General features: G+C 41.3%; 1 protein-coding gene and 1 non-coding gene across 11 annotated transcripts in view; both read left to right on the forward strand.

The window, feature by feature from the left end:
- The window catches only part of LOC138736539 (doublecortin domain-containing protein 2), a 134,824-nt gene that overhangs the window by 68,687 nt on the left and 40,617 nt on the right, over nt 1-25,520 (forward strand). For all 10 annotated transcript variants that reach the window (XR_011340371.1, XR_011340370.1, XR_011340369.1 and 7 more), the window contains exon 8: nt 15,772-15,826. Coding sequence is in view for 5 of the 10 variants with exons in the window: in XM_069886209.1 (XP_069742310.1) it covers nt 15,772-15,826 (55 nt within the window). In the remaining 5 variants the exon portion in view is untranslated. The remainder of the gene's footprint in view (nt 1-15,771; nt 15,827-25,520) is intronic.
- On the forward strand, nt 20,184-20,290 carry LOC138737793 (U6 spliceosomal RNA). The gene has a single exon (XR_011341235.1). It is a non-coding gene; the product is annotated as a U6 spliceosomal RNA (small nuclear RNA).

A 25,520-nucleotide genomic window follows, 5' to 3' on the forward strand; every position in this document is an offset into this window, starting at 1 on the left:
AATTCCACAGATTTGTCACCCTCTAGATCAGTGGTTCTCAACCTTTTTCTTTCCTCTCACCTACCACTTTAAGTAATCCCCCTGCCAACAGTTCTCTGTGATTAGTAAGGGATTGCTTAAGGTGGTAGGTGAGTAGAAAGAAAAAGGTTGAGACCCACTGCTCTAGGTGAAGAAATTCCTCCACATCACCCTTCTAAGCAGACACCCTTCAATAATGAATTTGTTCCCTCTTGCCCTAGGTTTGCCCATTTCAGGGAAACAACCTTTCTGCATATGCTGTGTTCATGTCTCTCAATATTCAAAATGTTTCAATGAGATCCCCTCCTCATTGTCTTAAATTCCAATGAGTACAGGCCAAGGGCTGTCAAATGCTTCTCATATGATAACCCTTTCATTCCTGGAATCATTCCCAGAAGCAGCAGGGCCTAAATGGGTAAATCAAGACAGGTTCAACAATGGCAGAAGGGCATCTGTCACTAAAATTAGCCACAACCTATCTATCAGTATTTGAAGTGATGGGGTGAAAAATAAGATGGCTTAATGCTACTATTGTTGTTAGATCTTCAAACCTGCTGCCTGGCCCATTGCACTGATTCAGCACAGTAGGCAGGTGTGGTGCATTGAATGACTCAAAGACTTATCGACTCAAACCAAGGCTTTTATTACCACAAGACTGGAGTGTCGTACATCGAGGTCGACCAGTCCAGACTGACATGGGTCTGGTTAGGTGCAACACTTTATGACCTGGCCAGTAGGTGTAGCTATGGCTCTCAGCCAATCATTAGTACTAAATACAAATATATACAGAGGTGATAGGATCCCATACTATCACAGCAGGAACCTGAGTTACTGATTGCCCATGAGGTAGTCATTTGGACTGCCTCGTTCTGTAACTAGTGAGTAATCTTGTTTGTTGCCCAATGCTTGGCTCCTCTACCACATTAGCACTATCCTTGCACAATGTATTTTTTTGACAATTGTGTTAAGTTGATGCAAAACCTTGACATAATTTAGTTCCTTGTGCCCCTGGGTTTTACAGATGCAGCTATTCACATCCTTTTAGAATCACAATTTAGCTGCAGCTTTTGGCCAGGGAATCTTTAGGTCCAAAAGTTCTGAGATACTTTTATCTTCTCTAGTGACCTTGGCTGGATAGTTGGCCTTTGTGGCATCTTCCATGATTTACCACATGAGGTCATGGGATATACATTCAAAGTAAATTTTAATACACAGCTCTGAGCAGGCAATGTTGCTGGTTGGTATATTTAATTTTTTTTTTAAATCCATTTTGAGATAGTCTCATTAGTACTGCAATGATTTCCATCTCCCCTAACACACAAGTCACATTTTCATTTTTGCCCACCATTGACAAGTAGAATATCTCTTCTGTTGATTCTGCCCGCACACAAAAGCCCAGGAATGCAACTGAGTTGCTTCCCAACAACATTGAACTACCTCTTACGAAAAGAAATGTAGAGGCAGATTGCAGTTATTGTGATACTTAGGATTTTTACAGGATGTTGTGCAGATGTGTTTGCTTCTTGTTGATAAGACTACATGGTACGTCTCAATATTTAATTGGCTTACTCCTTGTGTTTCTCTCTGGAAAGAGTAAGGAAATGAGTAACTTCTGGATATCACTGCCCTGCTCTATGGATGGAGTTTGCCCATGTTCCCTGCCTGCCATTACTGGGATGGTTCAATCTCCTTGTGTGTTGCATGGCATATCTGTAGCCTTGAAAACTATGAAGGCAATGGTAATGCTTTGGCTTGGTGAAATGTGGTGTGGTTTTGCTTCCAGATGTAATGATTACCCTGGAATATCTTGCAAGCTACAGATTTCAAAGAGAGAAACCTAGGGACCATAGAGGGGAAATAATAACAGGAATGGAAGAAGGTTAACATAGACAGTATTGTTCCTTATTTTCATGGCCTGAGACTTGTGTGACTGCCGCCTCTGAAACAATGTTGGGGTGAATTGTTGATTTTTGGAAAGGCAGATGGCTGTGGATTTCACCCTTTGTTTTCTGGTGTCTCGGTTGCAGCATTATTATTAAGGAGAATATAAGCTGAGACTGGAACCTCATTTATGATGGGTCTGAAAGGTTGTATTCTCCTTGGCACCACTCCCTGTAGACTAGATAGGCTGATGAGATTCATCTCCCAATTTGTGGGTTATGTGAATCCTGATGGAGCCTGTGGGTAAGCCAATGTTCAGAAGACTGGAGCAGTTCTAATTTCACCTGGGTGTACGCTTCCTTCCCTGTGAATTATGTTGCATCAAGTTCTCCCTTTTACCACACTCTGGCAACTCTTCACCTGCACTATGAAGGCGATGATCATGCTTGGCTTGGTGAAATGTACAGGCGATATTTTGGAATATCCCATCACACCAGATGGGACCAAGACCAGCAGACGAGAAGCTGCCCTTTGAATCTAAAGACACTTCCCATGTGGCAAGATATTCCAGTGCATTAGAGTGCTGTTCTTCAGTGTGGGTCCATGCACAAAGAAATAACACCATGATTTAAATATGTCATATTCCCTCTGCTCTGCGCTGTGTTGCTTTTGTCCCTGAAGTGAGCAGGTTGTAACTTAAGTGCCACTTTGGAGGTCTGAGCACGAAACATTAGGTTGACATTACAGTAGATCAGTGATGCACCACTGGAGATATTGACTTTTTTTGAAAAGTCTATGCAACCCAGGCTGCATCTGCTCTCTGGGTGAATGTAAAAAAAAAAGGTCTCTCAGTACTTTTTCAAATTACATTGGAGTTTTCTCCAATTCCCAGTTGGAAAAAAAAGTCAAACACAGGTCACAACATATGGATGTCTTTTTGAAAAAAAATCTCAGCAGAAAGTTTGGTTTAACCTTTCAGTGGGAAAGGTTAAAGATAATATAGGTCAAAGGATAGGATTACAAAACAGAAAAAAAGAGCCAAAAGCACAGTGATTGGGAAGATGTTATAATTTATCAAAAGAGGTCCAAGGAAAAGTGAAGCTGTAGCTCCATTCAGTATCTCCTCACTACTGCCTCCATGGTGCTCCCCTCACTGCCCCACTTTGCTGCTCCAGTTCTGCCCATTCAAAGTTCAAATTTATTGTCAGAGAACCTCCATGACATCACACACAACCCTAAAATTCTTTTTATGTTGGCCAGGATTAATAATTTCTATACAATACTCAGAGAATTGTAAACAACTGACTGTGCAGTTGTAGATGTTGGTATAAATATACTGTAATAAATAATGAGCAAAATATGAGTCCTTAAATGAGTCTCTGAATGAGTATATTGTTCAAGACTGATGGCTTGAGGGGGTAAGAACTATTCCTGAACCTGGAGCTATGAGTCCTGTGGCACCTCTGCCTTCTTTCTGATGGCAGCAGTGAGAAAGGAGCTCATCCCGGGTGGTTTGAATCCTTAATAATTGATGCTGCTCTCCGACAGCAATGTTCCGTGTAGATATCTTCAATGGTGGGGAAAGTTTTGCTAGTGATGAACTGGACGGAGTCCACTACTTTTGCAGTACTTTTCACTCAGAGGTGTTGCGGCCCCCTTACCAGGTCATGATATGCAGCTGGTCAACACATTTTCCATCACACACCTCTAGAGATTTGCTAAGGTTTCTGATGAGTTCCAAACTTCTGAAGGCTCCTGAGGTCTATTCATTTACTGCAGCTAGTAACAGATTCCTTTGAAAATAGTAATACAATTGGATAGAGTCAACATAGATATATGAGAAGGAAATTTTGGTTGACAAATCTATGTTTTGAGTCTGTAAGTAGCAGAATAGATAATGAGAAATTAGTGAAAGTGGCAGTGTTGGATTTTGGTATAAACAGTTACTAAACAAAAATAGAACATGCGGTATTGGGGGATAAATTTGGAGCATGGACGTTTGGCCATAGAAATATATAGCCCCTTTTACACTTGGTCCCAGGAATTAACGCCAATCTGCCTAAAAGGGTCTAGTGTGGAATGAAAATTATCTCAATGCCGACATGAAATGACATCATCTCACACCAGGGATAGACTGCCTCGACCCCTGGTGTTGTAATCAGACAATTGTAGAATGGGCAATTGCATTCTAGGACAGAAATGACCCAAGTTTTGGCTGGAGTGCAGAAACATGAAGGAAGAAAAGATTAAAATTAAGGTATAAATTTACCATGGGAAAGTTAGTTGCAGCGGTGGGGGGGGGGAAGAGGGAGAGAGAGAGAGAGAGAGAAAATAAATAGCAATAGCGGACCATTTTTAAACTGCATGGGAAAGTTGGTAGTGCTGCAGTGCACAATTTATAAAGACCACAGAAAAAAGCAATGGTAGACCTGACTTCCCAGAATGCTGTGCAGCAGAGAAACCCCTCCATGCATGCTCTGTGCATTGCAGCCTCACATGCAGCCCATTCGCCACTGCATGGAATTCTGGGAGGGCAGGTCCGCCATTGCTTTTTCCCATGGTATTTATAAATTGTGCATGATAGCACTACCAACTTCCCTGCACTGTTTAAAATTGACAGCTACTGTTATTTATCGCTAGCACTTTCCCACAGTCCCTTATAAATGTTTATATAGGTCAGCATAACAACCGCAGGGGATGACGGGCTCATATTGAGCTATACATAAAGCTTAATTATGTTATAATTAAGAATGATTAATTTTGTTCAAATATAAGATCATAATACATTGATCAGGATTTAAGGCAGATCCACCATTACTCGATGAGTCATGATGTCACGGCTATAAGGTAGAACAGTCCTAACCCTGGGGATGACTCCTTATGAAGGCCAACATACCAAATGCTTTCTTCACCACCCTATCTACATGTGACTCCACTTTCAGGGAATTATGTATCAGAATTCCTAAATCCTTCTGTTCTACTGCACTCCTCAATTGTCTACCATTTAACGTGTATGACCCTTGCTGATTAGACCTATCAAAACATAGCACCTCACATTTATCAGTATTAAACTCCATTTGCCATGTTTCACCCAGTCTTCTAAGTGTCCTATATCCCATTGCAAGCTTTGATAACCTTCTTCACTGTCCACAACACCACCAATCTTTATATCATCTGCATACTTTATAATCCAGTTTACCACCCTATCATCCAGATCATTAATATATGTGACAAACAACAATGGACCCAGTACTCATTCCTGAGGCACTCCACTAATCACTGGCCTCCAATTTGACAAACCATTTTCCACCACTACTCTCTGGCATCTCCCATCCAACCATTGTTGAATCAATTTCAATACTTCTACATTAATACCAATGCTTGAACCTTCCTATCTAACCTCTTATGTGGAACCTTGTCAAAGGCCTTACTAAAGCCCATATAGACAATGTCCACAGCCTCCCCCTCGCCAATCTTCTTAGTAACTTCCTCGAAAAACTCTATAAGATTTGTTAAACATGATCTACCACGTACAAAACTGTGTTGACTACTCCTAATTAATCCATGTATAATTGTATACTCTGTCTCTAAGAAAACTCTTCATTGATTTACCCACCACTGATGACACACTCACCAGCCTATAATTACCAGGTTTACTTTTGCGGAGCAACTGTCCATTGCTGCTTAAAGTCTGCTGGCTGGCCGCCGGGCCTGTAGGCGGTGCAATGCTGAGCAGGAGACTAAAACCTGTTGTAATCTGTTTTGTCGGTGGTTATCGACAGGCTGCATTTTTTTTTCAAAGTTTTAGTTCTCAGGTTAATACCTGTGTCTCATCAGTTGCGGGGGGGTCATGGTGGCTGGCTGCCCTTTGGGTCTCGCATGATCTTCCCTCGGGGGAGTAAATGGTTGTCCCCTAGATTACGGGCTTCTTCTCTCGAGGAGCGGTCACTGGTTGTTCCCAGGTCGAGTGTCTTCCTTGTGGGAGTAACAGGTTGTAATGTGTGGGGGCTCCTCCTGGTCACAGCTGCTGAGATGCAAGCCTCCTGAAGTTTGAAGAGGCAAATTTTAAAAGTCTATGCTATCGGCTGCAAACAACTTGCCCACCAGCTTATTGGTGCTTTCGGTGCGTTAACATTTTGGAAAACTGAGACTCCAATGCTATGATATGTTGAGCAAATATTGATTTGCAGTTCATCGTAGCTGCAATCGACTGGAGGCAGTGTGATATTAAGGTCAGCTGGGTTATGCCGACCGTTGTTGGCTCATTGGCACTGCTGTTTTTCCAAGCAAGCTGCTTGTTTGCAGAAGCTTAATTTGCAAAAATTAATTTAAGCTTGGGCTTGCAGGATGTCCATTGTAGGGTCTAGCTACCGGCTAGATCTATCGAGGTCATCAATGTGGCCTATGATGCTTGTGCTCATATGCCATTATATTGAAGTGTTAGGAATAACGAGACCACACCTGAAGTTGTCAGTCAGAGAAGAGTAGCCATATTTATTGACATGCTTTCAGGCTTAATATAGACGCACAACAAATGACCTGTCATCATGACATCTGAAGTGGGAACGACCTCATGATGTAGCTACGTTGAGAAGGCCAAGGCTTCTCAGTAGACCTGTGGGTTCTGCTGAATCACTATGCCTCGTGGCTGTAATGGCTAATTGCCGGAGATAGGATGCTGTTGTTTCTAGCCATCACAAGACAGGAGCGCTTCTGCCACTCCCTCGAAGCGCACCGCTACAGCATTACCAAATGCTTGCTGTAAACTTTCACTCTGCTTATCAAATCTCATTCTGCCATAACAATTTTCGAAGACTCTGCCTACACTATTTGAAAGAGTTTCAAAAGGAGATTTTTTTTTAACCTCCCCTCTAACTTAATGGGTAGTTCACCTTTTTGTAAAACAATGACTCTTGGCTCAATGTTCTCCCACAAGAAGAAGCATTTTCTTCACATCCTTTTGATCAAGCCTCCTTTGCACCTTGTTTGTTTCAATTAAGTCCCCTCTCATAGCACTACAGATTTAGTATCAACAGGTCCTAAGTGATGCATAACCTCCTTACTTTTGTATCCAATTCCTCTGGTAATAAATAATATACATGCTCGTTAGCCTTTTGTGAATCTCTCAACATATGCAAATATGCTTTTTTTCTTTTTCGCTGGCTAATATGGGCAATTTCTCATTTTCCAGCCTTGTTTTCCATTTGTAAAATCTTTGCTTATTCAATTAACCTATCTATATTCCTCTATATGTTTCTTTCTTTCCACCATTTTTGTGTCATCAGGAAATGTAACAGCTATATCTTCAGTACATTTGTATAAAGTCAAAAACCATCTATTATCTTGTCAACCAGGAAAATAGACCCAATCATATTTATCTCTGTTCCCTGCTATCCAGTCAATCTGCTACCCACGCCATTACAATGACCTGATTATACCATTATGCAATCATATTAAAAGCCTCCTGGAGGGATAACAAATCCACTGGCTCCTCTTTATCTACATAATATGTTACTTCTTCCAAGAACTCCAATAAATTGGTCATATCACTTCTCAGAAACAAAACCGTTAATTTTCCATGAATACCTTGTATTTTTCTGAGTGTCCTGCTATAACATTTTTTAATAAAACTTATGCCATCATCTATAATTTCCTGCTTCTTGTCATCATTATTTTCCAATCTAATGGAACCTTTTCCAGCCTAATCATTGGCATCTCATCAGCCACCTCTTTTAAGACCCCGGGATGAAGCTCATTGCAACCTGCACTCCATGAATCTTTTTGTACCCCCTCGAGTGAGCGTGATTTTTTTTTTTCTTTCTCTTCCAATTCCTTATTTTCAACTATTTCTGGAATGTGACTTATATTCTCCATTGTGAAGACAGATGAAAAAACATACTAGTTAAATTCAATACACAAATGTGCTGGAGAAACTCAGCAGGTCATGCAATGTTCATAGGAAGCAAAGGTTTTGGGCCTGAGCACTCCATCAAGGTATGAAGAGAAAGCAGTCAGGTACCTGAATGAAAAGGAGTGGGGGGGGGGGGTGGAAGAAGTAGGGGGGAGGAACACAAACTGACAGGCAGGAGGCCTTAGGTGCATATGGGTGGGAGGGCTGAAAAGAAAATCTGAGGCGATAGGGGGAGGTGGTAGCTCTCTGAATAGAGAGGGAAGGGAGCTGGAGGAAAGGATGCAGAGGAAAAGAGACAGGGGAGGGGCATAACAGAAACTGGGGATCAATGTTAATGCCATCTGTTTGGAGAAGTCAGATGAGTGGGGAGGGTTTGGGTTTGAAGGATTGTGTATTCAGAGAAGGGGTTGTGAGGGTCAAAGGGGGAGGTGGAGAATTGGGGGGATGAGAAGGGAGTGGGGGAGATGAGAGGTGGAGGGTGTTGGGGGGAGAGGGGGGAGGTGGAGGGTTGGGGATGGGGTTTAATTCATCAACTATCTCCTTGTTGTTCATTATTAATTCCTCATGTTCACTTCTTATTTCCTAATGGACCATTGCTCACATTGTTTACTCTTTTTCTTTTAAGTGATTGTTGAAATATATACTTCATGTCTTTAGATTTTTGGTTCTCTCTATCGCTCACTTTCCTCCCTGAGTATGACAGTGACATTTTTCTTCATCAATATTGCAATGTCCCCTCCACTTACCATGCGTGAACCTTCCATACCCTGGAACATTGAGCTGCCAGCCCTGCCCTCCTTTCAACCACATTTCTGTGATTGCAATAATATCACTGCCCCAACGACATGAGCAAGTTTCCCTGCAGGGATGTCAGTTCAGGTGCATCCCCCCTATTTGTACAAAGTCCACTTTTCTCAGGACTGGTTCCAGTTATAAAATACCCAAAGGCCTCACCCTGGCACCATTTATTTAGCCATAGGTTCACTTGATGTATCCTTCTTATTCCTATGCTCACTCTCGCAAGGCACAGGCAGTAATCTAGATAATACTACCTTGCAGGTCTTGTTTCTAACCTTGTATCTAACTGTTTACATTCACTTTGCAAGACCTGGTCCCTCTCTCTACCTATGCAATGAATACTGATGTACAGCATGATCACTGGCTGAACACCCTTCCTATTCAGAATACCCTATAACTGCTCTGAGACAACCTTGACCTTGGCATTCGGGAGGCAGCACGCTATATGAGAGTTTTGTTCAAGGAAACAGAAACTCCCTATTTGCTCCCTTCACTATTGGGTATCCTCTTGTACAACTCGGCCTGCACCCAGGTATTTTACAGGGATAGATGGCACCATCCACAACTGTTTTCATTTGGTAGTGGAAACATGTGTCTGCATTTAAGGGGTAATTGAATCCAGGACCAGATGGAAACCTGAAATTGGGTGTGGGCCCAATAGTTGGGATTGGGTCAGATGCACTTGCTGAGTCCCACATCCATACTTGTATATCTATTTCTATGCTCTACATGAAATGTGTGCTTCCATGTATTTTAGGCTTATCAGTTGCTCTTTTAGCATCTGTGGTTTATGTCTAAAAATATATTACTCTTTTTGGAATGCATAATTATTTGTAACCACAGTTGAATTAATTTTAATGTACGTTTTGGTATGATAAACATTAATATTACACTATAAGCTCAATTCTTTTTCACCTTGTATACTGTATAGGAAAAAAACTTGTTTGTGTAGAAAAATCAGTTCAACCAAGAAAGTGCAAAATTGATTATTGATTTTGTCCTCTGAGTGTGAATGACAATTTCACTACTCACTGATGTGATAATTTAACAAAATTAATTTTCAGTTTACACTCCAATTGCACTGTGCACCTAAAATCTAAAACTAAATTGCCTGTGAAATAAATGCACGACAGAAAAACATGAAGCATTGCTTTCTAAGCGTACTATCACACAGCATTGCCCGAGAGTGCAGTGCTACATAATGGAACAAAATAAATAACCTCACACTCACTTTGGGTTAACAATATCAAAGATGTCTTGCTTCCAGTTCAGCTCTATAGGATCTCTCCAACATGGCACCTGCAGACAGTGTCACAGGTGGGACAGGAGTCATTGGTGAGTAGCTTGGGATGGCAGTGTTTGTGCTGGATTTCCATGTCAAAGGACTCTAGTAATCAATCCCAATCTGTAAGAAGTTATTGTCAGGATAGGGGCATCATTGGCAAGACCAGAATTTTATTTAAAAAAAAGCTGCAAGGACAAGCCATAGGTTGGGGAGGTCAATGAGTAAGTCACCAGAATGAATTCTATGAGACAGGAACCACAAGGATTTAGAAAGGCAGGGATGATCAGCATGGCTTTTTTTTTTCATGTGTAGTTGAGTCTCATGAATTTGATTGAGATATTTTGAAGAGGTGACCAAGAAGGTTGATGAGTGCTGGCTGGCAGACTTTATTTACATTGACCTTGGCATCCTGCATGGGAGGCTGATCCGAAAGGTCAGATCACAATGGGATTCAGGATGCGCTGGTAAAGTAGGTGCATAATTGGCTTTATGGTAGGAAGCAGAGGGTGATAATGGAGAGCTGTGACTCAGATTGGAGGCCTGTGAGCAGTGGTGTGGCACAGGGATCAGTGCTGAGTCCACTGTTGTTTGTTGTCTCTATAAATGAATTGGATGGCAGTCTTATCATGTATGCCATTGTATAGGACGATCCAAGCTTTAAAAAAAATCACCTTAAAATCGGATGGGAGGGGGAGGGGTGGCGTCTGATACAAAGGATCTAAAATTCATACCTTGACGACAAAGTCTCCACGCTGTTGCCATCTTCCTGCTGGCTCCGAAGCAATCTTGCTCCTGCCCATTAGTGGAGTCTCAGCACTCTTCTGCGGAGTCTTTCCGCCCCATCTGACTGCTGTCGGCTCTGTGTTAGCTTAAAGAGGTTGTTTCAGGAGCCCATCAGTGGGTCATTTTAAAATATCCAAATAAAATTTAATCCTTTAAATAATAATTTCTTATTAAAAATTTGTGATTTGCTTTTAATAGCATCCATTGGTCAGCAGGTAAATTCCAACCTGCACTCCATGAATCTTTTTGTAGATTTGGAGGGTCAAATTATACAAAAGATATAGCTGAAAACCATCATTTTAGGTGGAGATTCTGGGGAACATCCTATGCAAAGTTATCCTATACAACGGCATATACATAGTGTATCAGTTTGTAGATGTCACTAAAACTGAAGGCGTAGAAGAGAGCGAAGATGTTTATCTGAGATTATAACGGATGGAGATGAAATGGGAAAGTGGGTCAAGGAAATGCAGATGGAATGGAACTCAGATGAGTGCGAGGTGTTGAGGTTTGGTGACTTAAACCAGGGAAGGACTTGCACAAAGAGTGGGAGAGCCCTGTAGAATGTTGTTGAATAAAGATACTGAAGTGGTGACTAATTGACAGTGATGAAGAAGTTATTTGGCCTAGATCATCAGTCATGGCATTGAGTTTGTGGTGGTATATAAAGCAGCCCAGAACTACAGTCTAGCCTTCCAGGTTTGTCTTGCAGAGAGACAAGACCTCTTAGTGTACATATTAGTTTATTAAAGCTGTCTTATACTCGCACTGCTGGTGTTGTTATTGTCAGTACAGAGTTCAAGAGCAGTAATTACATATATTACAATTGTAGAAGACTTCACTGAGATCACACTTGAAGTATTGTGCACAGCTCTGGTTACCCAGCTATAGGAAATGTAACATTCAGATGGAAAGGGTGCAGAAAATCAGGACTGGTTGGCTTGAATTATAAGTGGAGGTTAGATAGGCTCGGGCTTTTCTTCCTGGAGTATAAGATGCTAAGTGAAGAAATTATGTATTGAGGTTTATAAAGTCATGAGAGGCATGGATAAAGTAAATAAACATTGTCTTTTTCCCAGGGTAGCTGAATCTGGAAATAGAGACACAGCTTAAAGGTGAGAGAGGAAAGGACTCGAGGAGCACCTTCTTTGCACAGACATTGGTAAATATATAGAATGAACAAACAGAGGAATTGGTAGAGTTGGGGACAATTGTAGCATTTAAAAGGCATTTAGACTGGTGCAGAGAAAGAAAATGTTCAGAGGGAGATGTGCCAAATGCTGGAAGATGGGACTAGCTTGAATGGGATAGACTAGTTGGACTGAAGAAGATCAGAAGGTCAAACAGTGTCTTTTATGTAGCAAAGAAGGCGTAACTGCCGGGTTCAGGCTTGAGCCCTTCATCAAGGTATGAGAGAATGTTGGCAGGCATCCGACCAAAAAGATGGAGAGAAGGGTGGGGTGGGTGGGGTGGCAAAGGCAGAAGATGATGGGTGGTGAAGGGAAGGAGGGGACAAGCAGTGATCAAGGCGAGGAATGATGGCTGGGTGGGTAGAGGGGGAAGGGAAGGGAGAACTGGAAAGGAGGAGGGGAAATTAAAGGTGAGCAGGTTTAGCAGAAAGCAGGGGAGTCAATGTTAATGCCATCTGGCTGGAGAGTGTCCAGACAGAAAATAAGGTGTTGTTCCTCCAGTCTGCGGGTGGTCAGGGTGGTATAGTACATAAGGCCATGGGCAGACATGAGAGTCTGGGAGTGTGACTCAAAATTGAGATGTTTGGCTACTGGGAGGTCACTGTTGTGGTGGAGGGAGCAAAGGTGCTCAGATAAGCGATCTGACAATCTGCAACCCGTCTCTCGAATGTAGAGAAGGCCAAAAAGGGAGCACCAGATGCAGTAAATCAGTCTTGTGGATATACAAGTGAAATGTTGCTTCATTTGACAGGCCTGTTTGGGGGCCCCGGACCGTGGTGAGGGAGGAGATTTGGGAGTGTCAGCAAATTTCTGCAGAATAACCAGAAATAATACTATAGCCAGTGAACACTGATTACAGTAGGAGTGGACATATAAAGTGAGGGAACAAACTGATTTGATATGGATGATGATGGATCTCTTGCGTGTCATTCCAGATAAAACCAACGAAGGTTATTCCACCACACTGATCACTTAAATTTTTTGGGTGGTAGAAAAGCTTTCAGCAGTCAGGAGGAGATTGAGGATAGCCAGTCTCTAACTCACTCCAGCAGTGATCACATTTACATGTCATTTACTATTGAGTTTCTGGCCAATCAATAACCTCTTTTATTGTGGGGGGAAAAATAGTGATTGTAAAGGCGGATATACTCAGTCTTTAAATCGCTTCACTTGCGTCCATAAAAGTTCTGAGGGTAGATTCAGCAGGTGAACTCCGATCTGTCTGGAGTGTACACTCCATCTCCTCCATAAAATGAAAGCGGCTACAAAGGGGAGGTCTGACACCGTCAGCCCGTGACCCAGGAGCCACCACCCAGGGGTCCCACGGTGATTGGTGCTGAGGGTGGCTCAGGGCACTGCAGCCTGGCGTTATGCTGATTATGGAGGGGCCGAGGGGCAGAGCTCGGCCTTAGTTCCATTGTTGGCCACGTTTTATTAAAATACCTAAAAGCACATTAAGTTCCACAAACAGCAGAAAATCAAATTGATTACAAAAGTGAAATGAATACTAATTTCAAGTAAGATTCTTAAAGAATGTGCTAATTGTGATGTAAAAAAAAAATGCTATTATCCAAGAATAAATGGCACACTGGAGAGTTGATCTTTTTTTCCTCATATTTGGAATCCCTTGTTCCTGAACATTTTGTCAGTCTTAATTTAACAGGATGTTACTGTTAAAGCTTCCAGCACCATTTTGGTGTGATTCTATGTCCTGAGGAATTTCCAGTTGTTCTTCCCCCAGGGGTATTCCTCCAACTCCCTCCTGCCACCCCTTGCTCCTTCATCAAGGCCACTGAGACAGAGGAGCAGGAAGGGAGCAAGGAGCTAGAGAGAGCAGGAATGGGTTTGCAAGGAGAGGGGGAGTCTGGCCTGAGGAGCATGGAGGTCCAGTGGGGGCCAGAGGGCAAAGGGACCTGAGTGCTGAGCTCCACGGCCCAGGAGGAAGGAGGAGAGAAGTGAGCCAGTGTCAAGGAGAAGGTGGTGCTGGAGGGAAAGAAGCTGAGGGATGCCGGGGAGTGGCTGAGTCCGAGGAGCAGTGAGCTGGGCCTGAGGGAGGAGTAAGTAATGGGAAGCTCCTCCCACCCCCCCCCCCCCCCAGAAACTGAGCCGATGCAGAGGGATTGGGTGATGAGAAGCCCCCCGATGGCCGAGCTGGAGCAGAGGGACCAGATGATGGGAAGCAGCACAATGACAGCTGAGCTGGGCCGGAAGGAGGCAGACAAGGGCGTGGCAGAGCCCAGTGAGGTGACCCTCAGGCAGCTGAGGAGTGAATATAGAGAAGCAGAGTCAGGGAGTCCGGTGGATGAAAGAGGGGTGTGAAGAGCCAGGCTTGGCATGCCATAGGGGCAGTGCTGGGCAGAAGACCAGGAAGAAGGAGCCTCAGGTTTTATAACGAGAACCTCTTTTTGTTTTAATGTGTGATCTAAGGCAGTCTTTGTTACCCATAATCCCCCATACAGCTCTGCATTTCCTTGGCACTGGCACTGACAGAACTGCATGGGGGATTATGGGTAATGAAGATAGCCATTGCTCCCACATTGAGCCGTTGCCTCTGCAAGGTGCCAGTGCAGGTCTCGAAGCTGCCTGATGAGGTGTCAGAGAGACCTGGTGAGGTGACAGAATGGCGCTCTGATGAGCTCCAGCAGCACTGCACCCCTGGAAGTAAGTATGATTTAACAGGGGTGGGGGGGGGGTGTAATTTCAATACTTACCATTGGCCGCTTTCCCTTTTTGGCAAGTATATTTGACATCATGGCGGTGGGCGGCACTATTGCACCACCCAGCCCAAATCTGGGTCTCTACTCAGCTGTGTATAACGGGACCACGGGATCCACCTTGCAGATCATCGCCATAAAAGGTAAAATTGGCTTTCTTTTACTTGAGATGGCTATAATGTGTTTCATTATAAAAAGGTCTAATCGTGGATATTTGTTTTCATGTCAGAGCCAATTAAAGTATTTTGGATGGAAGGATAATTTCTTCTGCTGAAATTACTTGCTTCTTATCAGTCCAGTTTATATATATATATATATATATATCTTGTTGCAATCATAGACTACCGTATTGTTGAAGAAATTAAGTTTGGAATTAATTGTTATAAAATCATGAGGGAACATCCCTATTTTTGATATTAAGATCACTGATAAAGCAATTGAACATGTTTGGGCCAAGGCTTTTGTCCTGAGGAACTCTTCCATTGAAATCTTTGGACTGACACCCTGAGATTGGCTTCCACCAATCACCTCTTGTCTTGACAAGTGGATGGCGGACATCCTGGTTTGAACTATTTCAACTACTATCTCTAAAGCTTTTTTTCAATGCATCTTTACGAAAGTGAAATTTGCCCATGTGTTTTACCAAGGAAGAAAGGAACAGAAGCTTGGTGTGTGGGGGGTGGGGAGGAGTTCAGAGGGGATTGGGATTGAGGAAGAGAATGAGGAGTGTTTGTGTAAATCTGCAAATTGCAAAGAGAATGAAAGAAACCATTAATCCAAGCCACAATTAATCCTTTCTTTGGTATTCTCACATTTAAAGTTTCCTGGAAACCTGTTCATTGTTATTTGCTTTTGGTTAAATACAGTTATCACTTGAGTATCCACCTAGGTAAGGCCTTGTTAATTTGTTTTACATTTTTACATCTTAATAAGTGACCTATTTGTGCAAAACTGTTATAATGCTTGTTACATAAAGCTATCAGTTTGTTTGAATGTATTTTGACCAGTTTTATGTTTGATATTTATCAAAGTTAATGGCTTGCAAATTGTTATAAAGGGAGAAGAAGTTGAAAATGGTTCCTAAATAAATGAGATGACTTGATAACATGGGAATGAAATAAGGGTCAAGATAATGGATGCTGACGCTAGGTTTATGACGATGACTAAAGCTTGGTTTCCATTTTGTTCTAGATTTCATTCTGATTTGCTTCCTCCAATCAGAAGAGGTCGAAGGGGCAGAGGAAGGGTATGGTTTCACTTGTTTCCATTTTCTGTCATAATTGAATTCACCATACAGAAATCTATCATCTCTGCAATGTTTTAAAATGAGATCGGACGGAAGTGTTGTCTTTTAAATAGTATTTAAAAATGATGAATGGATTTTCTAAAATCTTTCTGAAACTCTCTTTGCTGTTTGCAAAAAATTGGTTGTGTTCAAAATGAGTAATTTCTGAGTTTGAAACTAACAATCATTTTAAATGTGGAAACCTTAGCTTAAACTGTTTTGATTCAACTTTAACTACATTAATTTGGTTAGATAATGTTTATTTCTTGGCAAAACTATAAATCACAAAAAGAAAACTAATTAAGTTCATTCCTGACCTAATACTTGCATGGACTGAACCTTTCTCAACTTATGCATTTTCAAAACACAGTAAGGAGCTAACTTGTCTTGATAAAGTTGTGAGAAAAATTGGAATTAACCACTTTTTTCTTTTAAATAAAAAGAGCCTTCTTCAAACTATCTGATATGTAACTATAGTAAAACATGTTAATCAGTGAAAAGAAATGTAAAACAGCTTTTTTCTGTTTGTATTTATTGAAACTATTGAGTTTGTCTGAATTGGATGGAGGGGGTTGATATCTTAGAACCTAAAATTAGAACCCAAATTTGGATTGTGGTTGTGGTTCTTGTGGCCCTGGAACTTGGACCATACAGGAGGAACACAGTTCCACGTTGACTATTCAAAATCTCTTCATTACTTCCACAAACCTTTGTTGGGTTTATTAGGTTGCCTCAATCTTTATGTATGATCCAAAATAAATGTCAGCCAGTTCCTTTGTTTTTTTTTGCTGATAATTGCACCATCCTAATTCTGGGATAAACTTAACCATCTTTTTTATCTCTTTGACAATACTTCTATTCTGTTAAGTAATAAGAATTTTTTTTAAAATGCATGTTGACGTGGTCAATGTGACAAATGCATTGTCCTTCCAAACTTCATACATATAATTAAAGAGAGAGAACATGCTATTACATTATATAAAAGCGTGTCTTGGGGGGAAAAATACTAAATGCAGCATTCTTTCTGAAATTCTCAGCCCACCCACGGGTCACAAAATAAATAAAATAACGGAATTGTTAAAAGAACATGGAAACAGTGCCAAAACAATGAACTTTAGCAAATTAGCTGGCACATCAATAGACCATCATATCGAGAATGCATAGAGTTAATGAGGATAAATATCCACAGGACCTCACAGTTTAATTTAGAGGATGTGCTGTGGAAATTGTGGGAAAATGACATAAGTGGTACTTGAGTTGTTTCCCTGAATACTCTACAGTTCCTCTGCCAAAGTAATGTCAGATGAGGAGGAAATTCAAAGTCCTTGTGACACGATGTAGCTATTTTAGTCCCCATGCCAATTAACTTTCCTTTTCAAAGCAAGTCTCAACTTTTTATTTTAAGTAGTCTCTTTTCAACAACTTCTCCTTGTTGGGCAACCCCTCAGGGTAGAAGATACTTTGCTTCTGCTGTGGATCTGCCACACAGGTGGGGTAGAAGGTTATGACAGTGTGGGTGAATGAGATTTGGGAGGCTGTACAGTCTTTCTGGTATTTACATTGGGTATCTTTGTGTATCTGAGGAAAGGACTCAAAGGTTTCTCTGTGCTCCTTCTCCACAGAGACTGATCAGGGGTCAAGGGCTGAAACCATAAAATCATAGAATATTACAGCAGTGAAAACAGGCCCATCTGCCCTTCTGGTCTGTTCTGAACAATTACTCAGCTTAGTTCCACTGACACACACCCAAACCATATCCCTCTATACCCTTCACATCCATCCATGTGCATGTCCAAAGTTTTCTTCAATATAAAAATTGAGCCCAAATTCACCACTTCAGCTGGCAGCTTCTTCAACACTCCCACCACTCTTTGTGTGAAGAAATTCTCCCAAATCTTCCCCTTAAACTTCTTTCATTTCACCCATTAAACCCATATCCTCTGGTTTGTATTTCACCTACCCTCAGTGAATAAGCCTACTTGCATTTGGTCTATCTATACCCACCCTACTTTTGTATACCTCTATATAATCTCCCCTTATTCTTCTATACTCCAGGAAATAAAGTCCTAACCTCCTTAAAACTTCCCTGTAACTAAGTCCCTTCCATATCCAAGGGGATTTTACACTTCTGCAAATAAGCCTTGAGAGTGTCAATGAACATTCCCCTCATTCACCTAATAATCTATTGCTGTGACATAATTTTGAATATTCACTGGTATGAAATACCTTAATGAAGGCTGTGAGATTAAACTAATTAAGCTTGTGGTACCTTCACTGGTTATTTATTAGCTATGATCCAGCTTCAAGATGATTGGTGTCATTGGAAGCTGTCAAAACAGCCACAATTGAATTCAAGCTTGATTACCATAATTTCACTCATATAATACACACATACATATAACACGCAGAAAATCATAAATTGTGTAAAAAAAAAATCATGTATTGTGCACACACATTTAATTTGTGGGTGTAGTATTCTAAATTCCAACTGGCAAAATTAATTTGCATTTAAATAGGATATGAGACAAAGCACAAGTCACAGTTAATCTCCCACAATTAACACCCAATCAACTTCACCCAGAGGTGTCAATCACCCATTATATACATTAACAAGTTTTAGTCCATTTAAAAAGATCAAAGACAGGCAGTTGAGTGTGATTTTAATTCTAATGTTGTCTCAAAAGAGGTAGTTGATATGTTAATCTCCTCTCTCAGGGGCAGGGTCTGAGCAATCAACATCGATAAGGTGCAGTGCCCAAGCTAGAATGTCCTGTTTATAGGAATACCATGGTATTCACTACAAAGAAATATACCCAAAATCAAAATTTCCCACACCCGCTATAAATTGTGCCCATTCTCTCATTGTCAATATTACATTCTCATGCTTGAAATAATATTCCCACACTCACTGTAAATTGTGACTTTCCCATAACTGCTATAAATTCTGCCCATTCTTTCAATGCTGCTATTATATTTCCATGCTCGCTATAAATTGCCGGCATGTCTTTCTCACGGCCACTATTAATTGTGCTTGTTCGTTCAATGCCACTAATATATTCCCACACCCACTATAAATTGTTGGTTCGACTTTCCCAAGCCCGCTATTAATTGTGCGCATTCTTTCAACATATAAGATATTCTTGTATAGCGTGCTCACGTATATAATGCGTTGGGGGGGGGGGGGACATGAGGGTTCTTGGTTTGTAAAATACGGTATTGTAAATTGGGGTGGCTGCATTTTTACAATAGGATGAGTACCTGAAACTGATGGAGCATGTCGGCATCAAAGGATCTCCCATGACAGCAGTCTATGGATTTAATAAAATGTGAGAGAGTGAATGGTGGGTATGTAAATGGATGCAATATAATTAGACAGGCAGGTGTGCTGGATAAAACAAAAAAAGATGCTTCCTTTTCCCCTGGGGTCAATGAACTAACTGTGGAAATGCAACAGATGATTTGCTTGCCTTGAGCCTTCAAGATGTTGCATCATCAGGATGTTACGTGTTCTGCAGCAGGACTTCTTGATGTCTCCATGCTTTCTACTTGTTCAAGAGTGCCTGCTTGCATAGCTAGAAGCCCCATTCCTGAATGAGGGGAAGCTCTGTCTGGATGGAACTTTCATTTGGCTGGCAGAGACAGGCTGTGAAGGAGTAGAAGACAGACTTGTGAATGGGGAAGAGAGTAGCAGGTCTAGAAGTATGGATGGGGCACATGAAGACTTTGCTCCAGATCAATACCTTGGTATTTTCTGACTTTAAATACATTTTGCTGTCTTTATCCCCATATCTTTTATCCCCTTGGAGTCCAATAACTTATTGATCTCAATTGACTCAGCCTTCCCAACTTTCAGGTCCCATTGGTAAAAGTACATTTAAGTGTACATTTCTCAACACCCTTCACTTTGTTTTTGTAACATTCTATCTTGTACTGTTGACTTACTGTAACACTACATCTTGTACATTTGTTTTATTGTTGAACTACCTGCTGATGTAAATGTGGGTTGATTTGCCTACATACAAGAGAAAGTCTTTCACTGCATCTCCGTATACATGGTAACAAACAATTCAATTCACAGAGACCTTGGGGTATGGGTGCTTAGTTCCTTGAAAGTGGAAACAAAGTGAACAAGGTGAAGGCGGCATTTGGCACGCTGGTCTGCAATGAATAGGATACAAACTGCAAACACTAGGACCTCATAATTCAGCTGTACAAGGCAGTGATGAGACCAAACTAAGAATGCTGGATGGTGTTATGGTCATCCAGCTATAAATTGGAAGGGATACAGAGGAGATTCATCAGGAAGTTGGCAGGATTCGTGCTCGCTTCGGCAGCACATATACTAAAATTGGAACGATACAGAGAAGATTAGCATGGCCCCTGCGCAAGGATGATACGCAAATTCGTGAAGCGTTCCATATTTAAAGAAAAAAAAAGGAAGTTGGCAGGATTGAAGAGGTTGAGTTTTAGAGAATTACAAGCTGAGTTTTTATTCCCTTGGGTGAAGGAGGCCTGAGGTGTGATCTTATAGAGGTTTACAAAATCACGAGGGACATGGATAAAGGGAATGCTCACTCTCTTTTTTCCTAAGGGAGATCATTTTGGAAGGATTAGAGAAGCAATTCAGACGGTGTTCCTTATCTGTAATGAGCTCCCAAAGGAAACATTCAAAAGATATTTGGACAGATTTGTGGATGAGAAAGGCTGAGAGGGATATAGATGAAATCCAGGCAAATGGTAATAGCCCAGATTGCTAACTTGGTCCACTTGGGCCAAAGGAGCTTTACTAGGTCTGGCATGGTAGATATCTCTCTGGCTTCCTCCAATCTGTACCAACGAAGATAATGAATGAGGCCACTCAACCTCTCAAATCATTTGTAACCTCACTCCTGCGGTCCTTGATCAGAGGTTTTCCTGATCCACTTCCCTCCCTTGACATTGATGAGTTTAAATGTGTGCAGCTGGCCAACCCATTCAAATGTATGAGGTTGCTTATTTTTAACAGTAAAATACTACAAATTCATTGCACTTATAAGGCGAGATAAATGATATTTGGCAGATCTCAGTAATTAAGAGAAAGTGAAGCTAATCCTTTACAGGTTGTAATTGATTTAGAAAGTGCTTTATAATTGAGTGAAAGGCTTTGCAGGGAACTGTAATTGTAATTGGCAGATGCAGTGTTTTTTTTAATAGGTTTTCAAATGGGAGGTTATTTTTCTCCTTTAGTGTTGTGTCAGCTGGCTCAATGGTATCAATTATTGCTTGGAAAAGGTGGAGGTGTCAAATCAGACTCTTGACTCACTGTATGATTTTGAGTGCTGTGTTGTTTTAGAGGAACAAAAACTCTTTGGAATTCATGTTAGTTGAATGCAAAAAGGTTAAAGCAAAGTAAGGGGAGTCTATCTTTGTCATGGAGTCAATCAGAACAGAAATAGGATATTTGGCCCAGCACATTCATGTCAACCATCAAATACCATTCCACATTAATCCCATTTACCTGAACTTGCTCTGAAATCTTTTCTAACTTAGCATTTCAAGTGCTTGTCTCGATCCCCACCTCCACCAAAACCCGCAGGTTCTATATTCCAACTAGGTTCACGGTGGAAAAAAAAATCCCAACCTGCCCTCCTTACCCTGACTTGAGACACAACTGCCAAGGAAAAGCCTTTCTCACTATCAGTCCTCTCTTTACCACCCATAGTTCTGTACACCCCTATCAGACCCACCTTCAGCCTCATCTGCTTCAAGGAAACAAAGTCCTCACATTAGGGAAATGGGCACTTTCATCCAGAAAAACAAATGAGCCATTTCCTGCTCAGCTACATGCAGTGTTTTAAATACATATTCAATTCTGTATAACAATGGCCTACATTTTATTCAATCAGTCAATATACTCAGGAATCTCCTAGTATGTGAAATATGCTATATAAATATAGGCCAATTCTTTCTACTAAAAAGAAAATCATTTGCACTCCCTGGTCAGGATGAATTAGTTACTGAAAAACCAGAAGATTTTCTATGGATCCACTCAGCATGGAAACACACTCTTTGGCCCATGGAGACCACACTGACCAGCAAACATTCATTTACACAAATCCCATTTTATTTTCCTACATTTTACCACTCAGACCCAAGGGATACTTTACAGTGGTCAATTAGTCTACCAAACACAGGAGAATGAACTATTCCACATCGTGAGTGTCTCAACCCAAAACATTGACAATTCCTTTCCCCCACCCCCCCAATCCACAGATGCTGCTCAATCCAATGAGTTCCTCAGGCTGTTGTGTTTATTTTTTGCTCCACCCAGAGAGCATGAGAAGTCAGGATCAAAGCTGAGTTGCTGGAGATGTGAGGCAGGAGCTCAACCAGCTGTGCCTCAATACCACCTTCTTCTTCTTCTTTGGCTTGGCTTCGCGGACGAAGATTTATGGAGGGGGTAAAAAGTCCACGTCAGCTGCAGGCTCGTTTGTGGCTGACCAGTCCGATGCGGGACAGGCAGACACGATTGCAGCGGTTGCAAGGGAAAATTGGTTGGTTGGGGTTGGGTGTTGGGTTTTTCCTCCTTTGCCTTTTGTCAGTGAGGTGGGCTCTGCGGTCTTCTTCAAAGGAGGCTGCTGCCCGCCAAACTGTGAGGCGCCAAGATGCACGGTTTGAGGCGTTATCAGCCCACTGGCGGTGGTCAATGTGGCAGGCACCAAGAGATTTCTTTAGGCAGTCCTTGTACCTTTTCTTTGGTGCACCTCTGTCACGGTGGCCAGTGGAGAGCTCGCCATATAATACGATCTTGGGAAGGCGATGGTCCTCCATTCTGGAGACGTGACCCATCCAGCGCAGCTGGATCTTCAGCAGCGTGGACTCGATGCTGTCGACCTCTGCCATCTCGAGTACCTCGACGTTAGGGGTGTGAGCGCTCCAATGGATGTTGAGGATGGAGCGGAGACAACGCTGGTGGAAGCGTTCTAGGAGCCGTAGGTGGTGCCGGTAGAGGACCCATGATTCGGAGCCGAACAGGAGTGTGGGTATGACAACGGCTCTGTATACGCTTATCTTCAACCTTCAACTGAAGATGAAAGGGTAGGGGAGTCAATGGGAATGAGAGGTGAAGGTTTGCATGTGTTCTTGAGTGAGATGATGGTTAAAAAGCTGGATGACAGGTTTCCTTCCAGTCGTTACATCACCTGTCAGCCAAGGGCATATATGCAAAACTTGGAGAAAGATCAAAACCAAAAGGTGTTTAATGAATGGGAGCAAAAACAGAAGAGAAGAGCTGAAAGCAGAGGTAGAGAAGCAGAGAAAGAAACTGTAACTCAATGATCTTTGAGACAAACAGGAGAGAGGCTTCTATGATCTACAGTGTAGTTGAAGTGTAATATGGTGAAATATGAGGTTATCCATGTAAAAAAAAATGTTAAAAGACAGCATGGTACAGGCCCTTTGGCCCACAATGTTGTGCTGACCTATGTATGTAAATCTAATAGTGAGAGCTACAGAATGCTGCTAGACAAAGGGATGGACACCCACATGAATGAAATGCTTACGTTGCAGGCAGTTCAAAGAAGGATCAATAGGTAGACTCTAAGAAGCAGGGAGTATAAAGGAACGAGAAGCTATCTTATTGGGATATAAGATTCTGAGAGTTGATGATGAGAGTACCTTTCGATCTGTGAAATCTCAAACCGAAGGTGAATAATTTTTGAATAAAGGTTTGCTTGTTTAAGACAGAGAAGAGGAAGAATTTCTGCCTCAGCATGTCATGAGTCTTTGGAATTCTCAAGCCCAGAGAACTGTGGAAGTTGTAATTTGTTGAGCAATGATGCTTTTAATGTACTGAATGAGTGTTGTGCAAGTTGCCTGTTGCTTTAGATTCAATTCCCAATATTACCTAATTAAAATAAGTTGCACAAGATGCATGCATTATCACGCACATAAAATATGGCAGTGAAATCCCACCAATGTTTGGGTAAATTGTGACAATATTCAACTCCCAGTGGTTATGACTTCAACAGAAGATTATTGCAAGCACTTGAAAGTAGAACTTACACATGAAGAATGTAGAAATATGTTTAATCGTTAGGTAATTGAATATATTTTGATAGATTTTTGGACTGTGGGCAATTCAAGGAGCAGGAAGGAGGGCAGAGGTGAGGCTGAGACCAGATTAAATGTGGAGCAGGCTTGAGAAGCCACTTAGTCTATTACTGCTCTTATTTCTGATGTTCTGGTGTCACATGCCACGAGAGATCATCTATAAATTGTTCCAGCTCAATTGTTAGTTTCTAAAATGCTAGTTATGAAGTCCACTTCTATAATAATAAAAAAAAACTATTGTAGGGCACTTTTTAAACTGTAATTACAGCCTATTTCACATTTTGGTGCTGCATTGATGTGTGAATATAGCTACAGGATGCAAAATTTACACTGGGACTTTCAATTATGATTATGAGCAAAGCAATTTACAATGAAGCCCCACAATCTTTTTTGTAACGTTAGCTTTAACTTTACCAAGCTATTGTAAAGTGTTAACATATCGTGTAGTACGTTTAACACTGGGCACATTTAGAGTTGAAAATTTAATGTCCACTTTTGGTTAATTTGAGTCCACAGTTCATAATCTTCTCAGACCTGTCTGTGCTCTTCAGCCTGAGACCACATGGCCACTGCTTTGATGAACTTCAGTATTGATTGAGGGCTCAGGAACAGAGTGTGATCTTCCTCTGGAAGTGGAGCCTTCTCGGGCAGTGCTGATGGTGTCACTGGGTGGGGGAGGGGGGAGGGGAGGTCTGACTGTGCTCCTGATCCTCAGACTCAAGGTAGAAAAGTTTTTTTTTCTCCCATAGCTGGGGAGCCACAGCATTTGGACTGCTCCTTGATTCCCACCACTCATAATTATAATTAAAAAGAAGATAATCAATGGGGTCAAAACAATGGGGTCAAAAACAAAAAATGAATTAATCTTACAAATTTTGTAAATAAGTAAGAAAGGAACTCCATAAAGAAACAAAGTTAAGATGATTTATATAACATTGAAATAAAAGCAAAGGGAGAAAAAAGAAATGAAAAAAAAAACATACATGCCAAATAGCTAAATTTGGCACAACATCTGAATTTTTAATATCTGAATTATTTACTGAATACCAAATCTTTTCCATATTCAGACAGGACATGATGTCCTCTAGCCTTTGATCTTAAGTGGGCTGGGCAGCATCCTTCCATTTAAGAAAAATTGCACATCTCACCGAAAGAGTAGCAAAGGAAAGAATATGACTCTTAACTGAAGATAAAGAAACTCCATCCTTTCCCATTGTATCAAAGAGGGCAACCAAAAGATTCACTGCTAATTTTATATTCAGAATTAAATATCTGTTGCGGAAATCTCTCTCCAGCACTTTTCCAGACTAGGACAAGTCCAGAACATATGAATTAAACAAATTTCTCCTCGTTTATACCTATCTCAAGTAGAATTTATATCAGGATAAAAGAGAGACAATTTAGCTTTAGACATGTGTGCTCTATGTAGCACTTTGAATTGTAATAAACAATGACGAGCACATAACGAAGAGCTTTTAACCATCTTAAAAATAACGTTGCAATCTTCATCTGATATAATGAAATTTAGGTCCAGTTACCAGGCATTTCTAATTTTAAGTAATGA

The sequence above is a fragment of the Narcine bancroftii genome, chromosome 6, assembly GCF_036971445.1.
Source record: "Narcine bancroftii isolate sNarBan1 chromosome 6, sNarBan1.hap1, whole genome shotgun sequence".
Taxonomy (NCBI): domain Eukaryota; kingdom Metazoa; phylum Chordata; class Chondrichthyes; order Torpediniformes; family Narcinidae; genus Narcine; species Narcine bancroftii.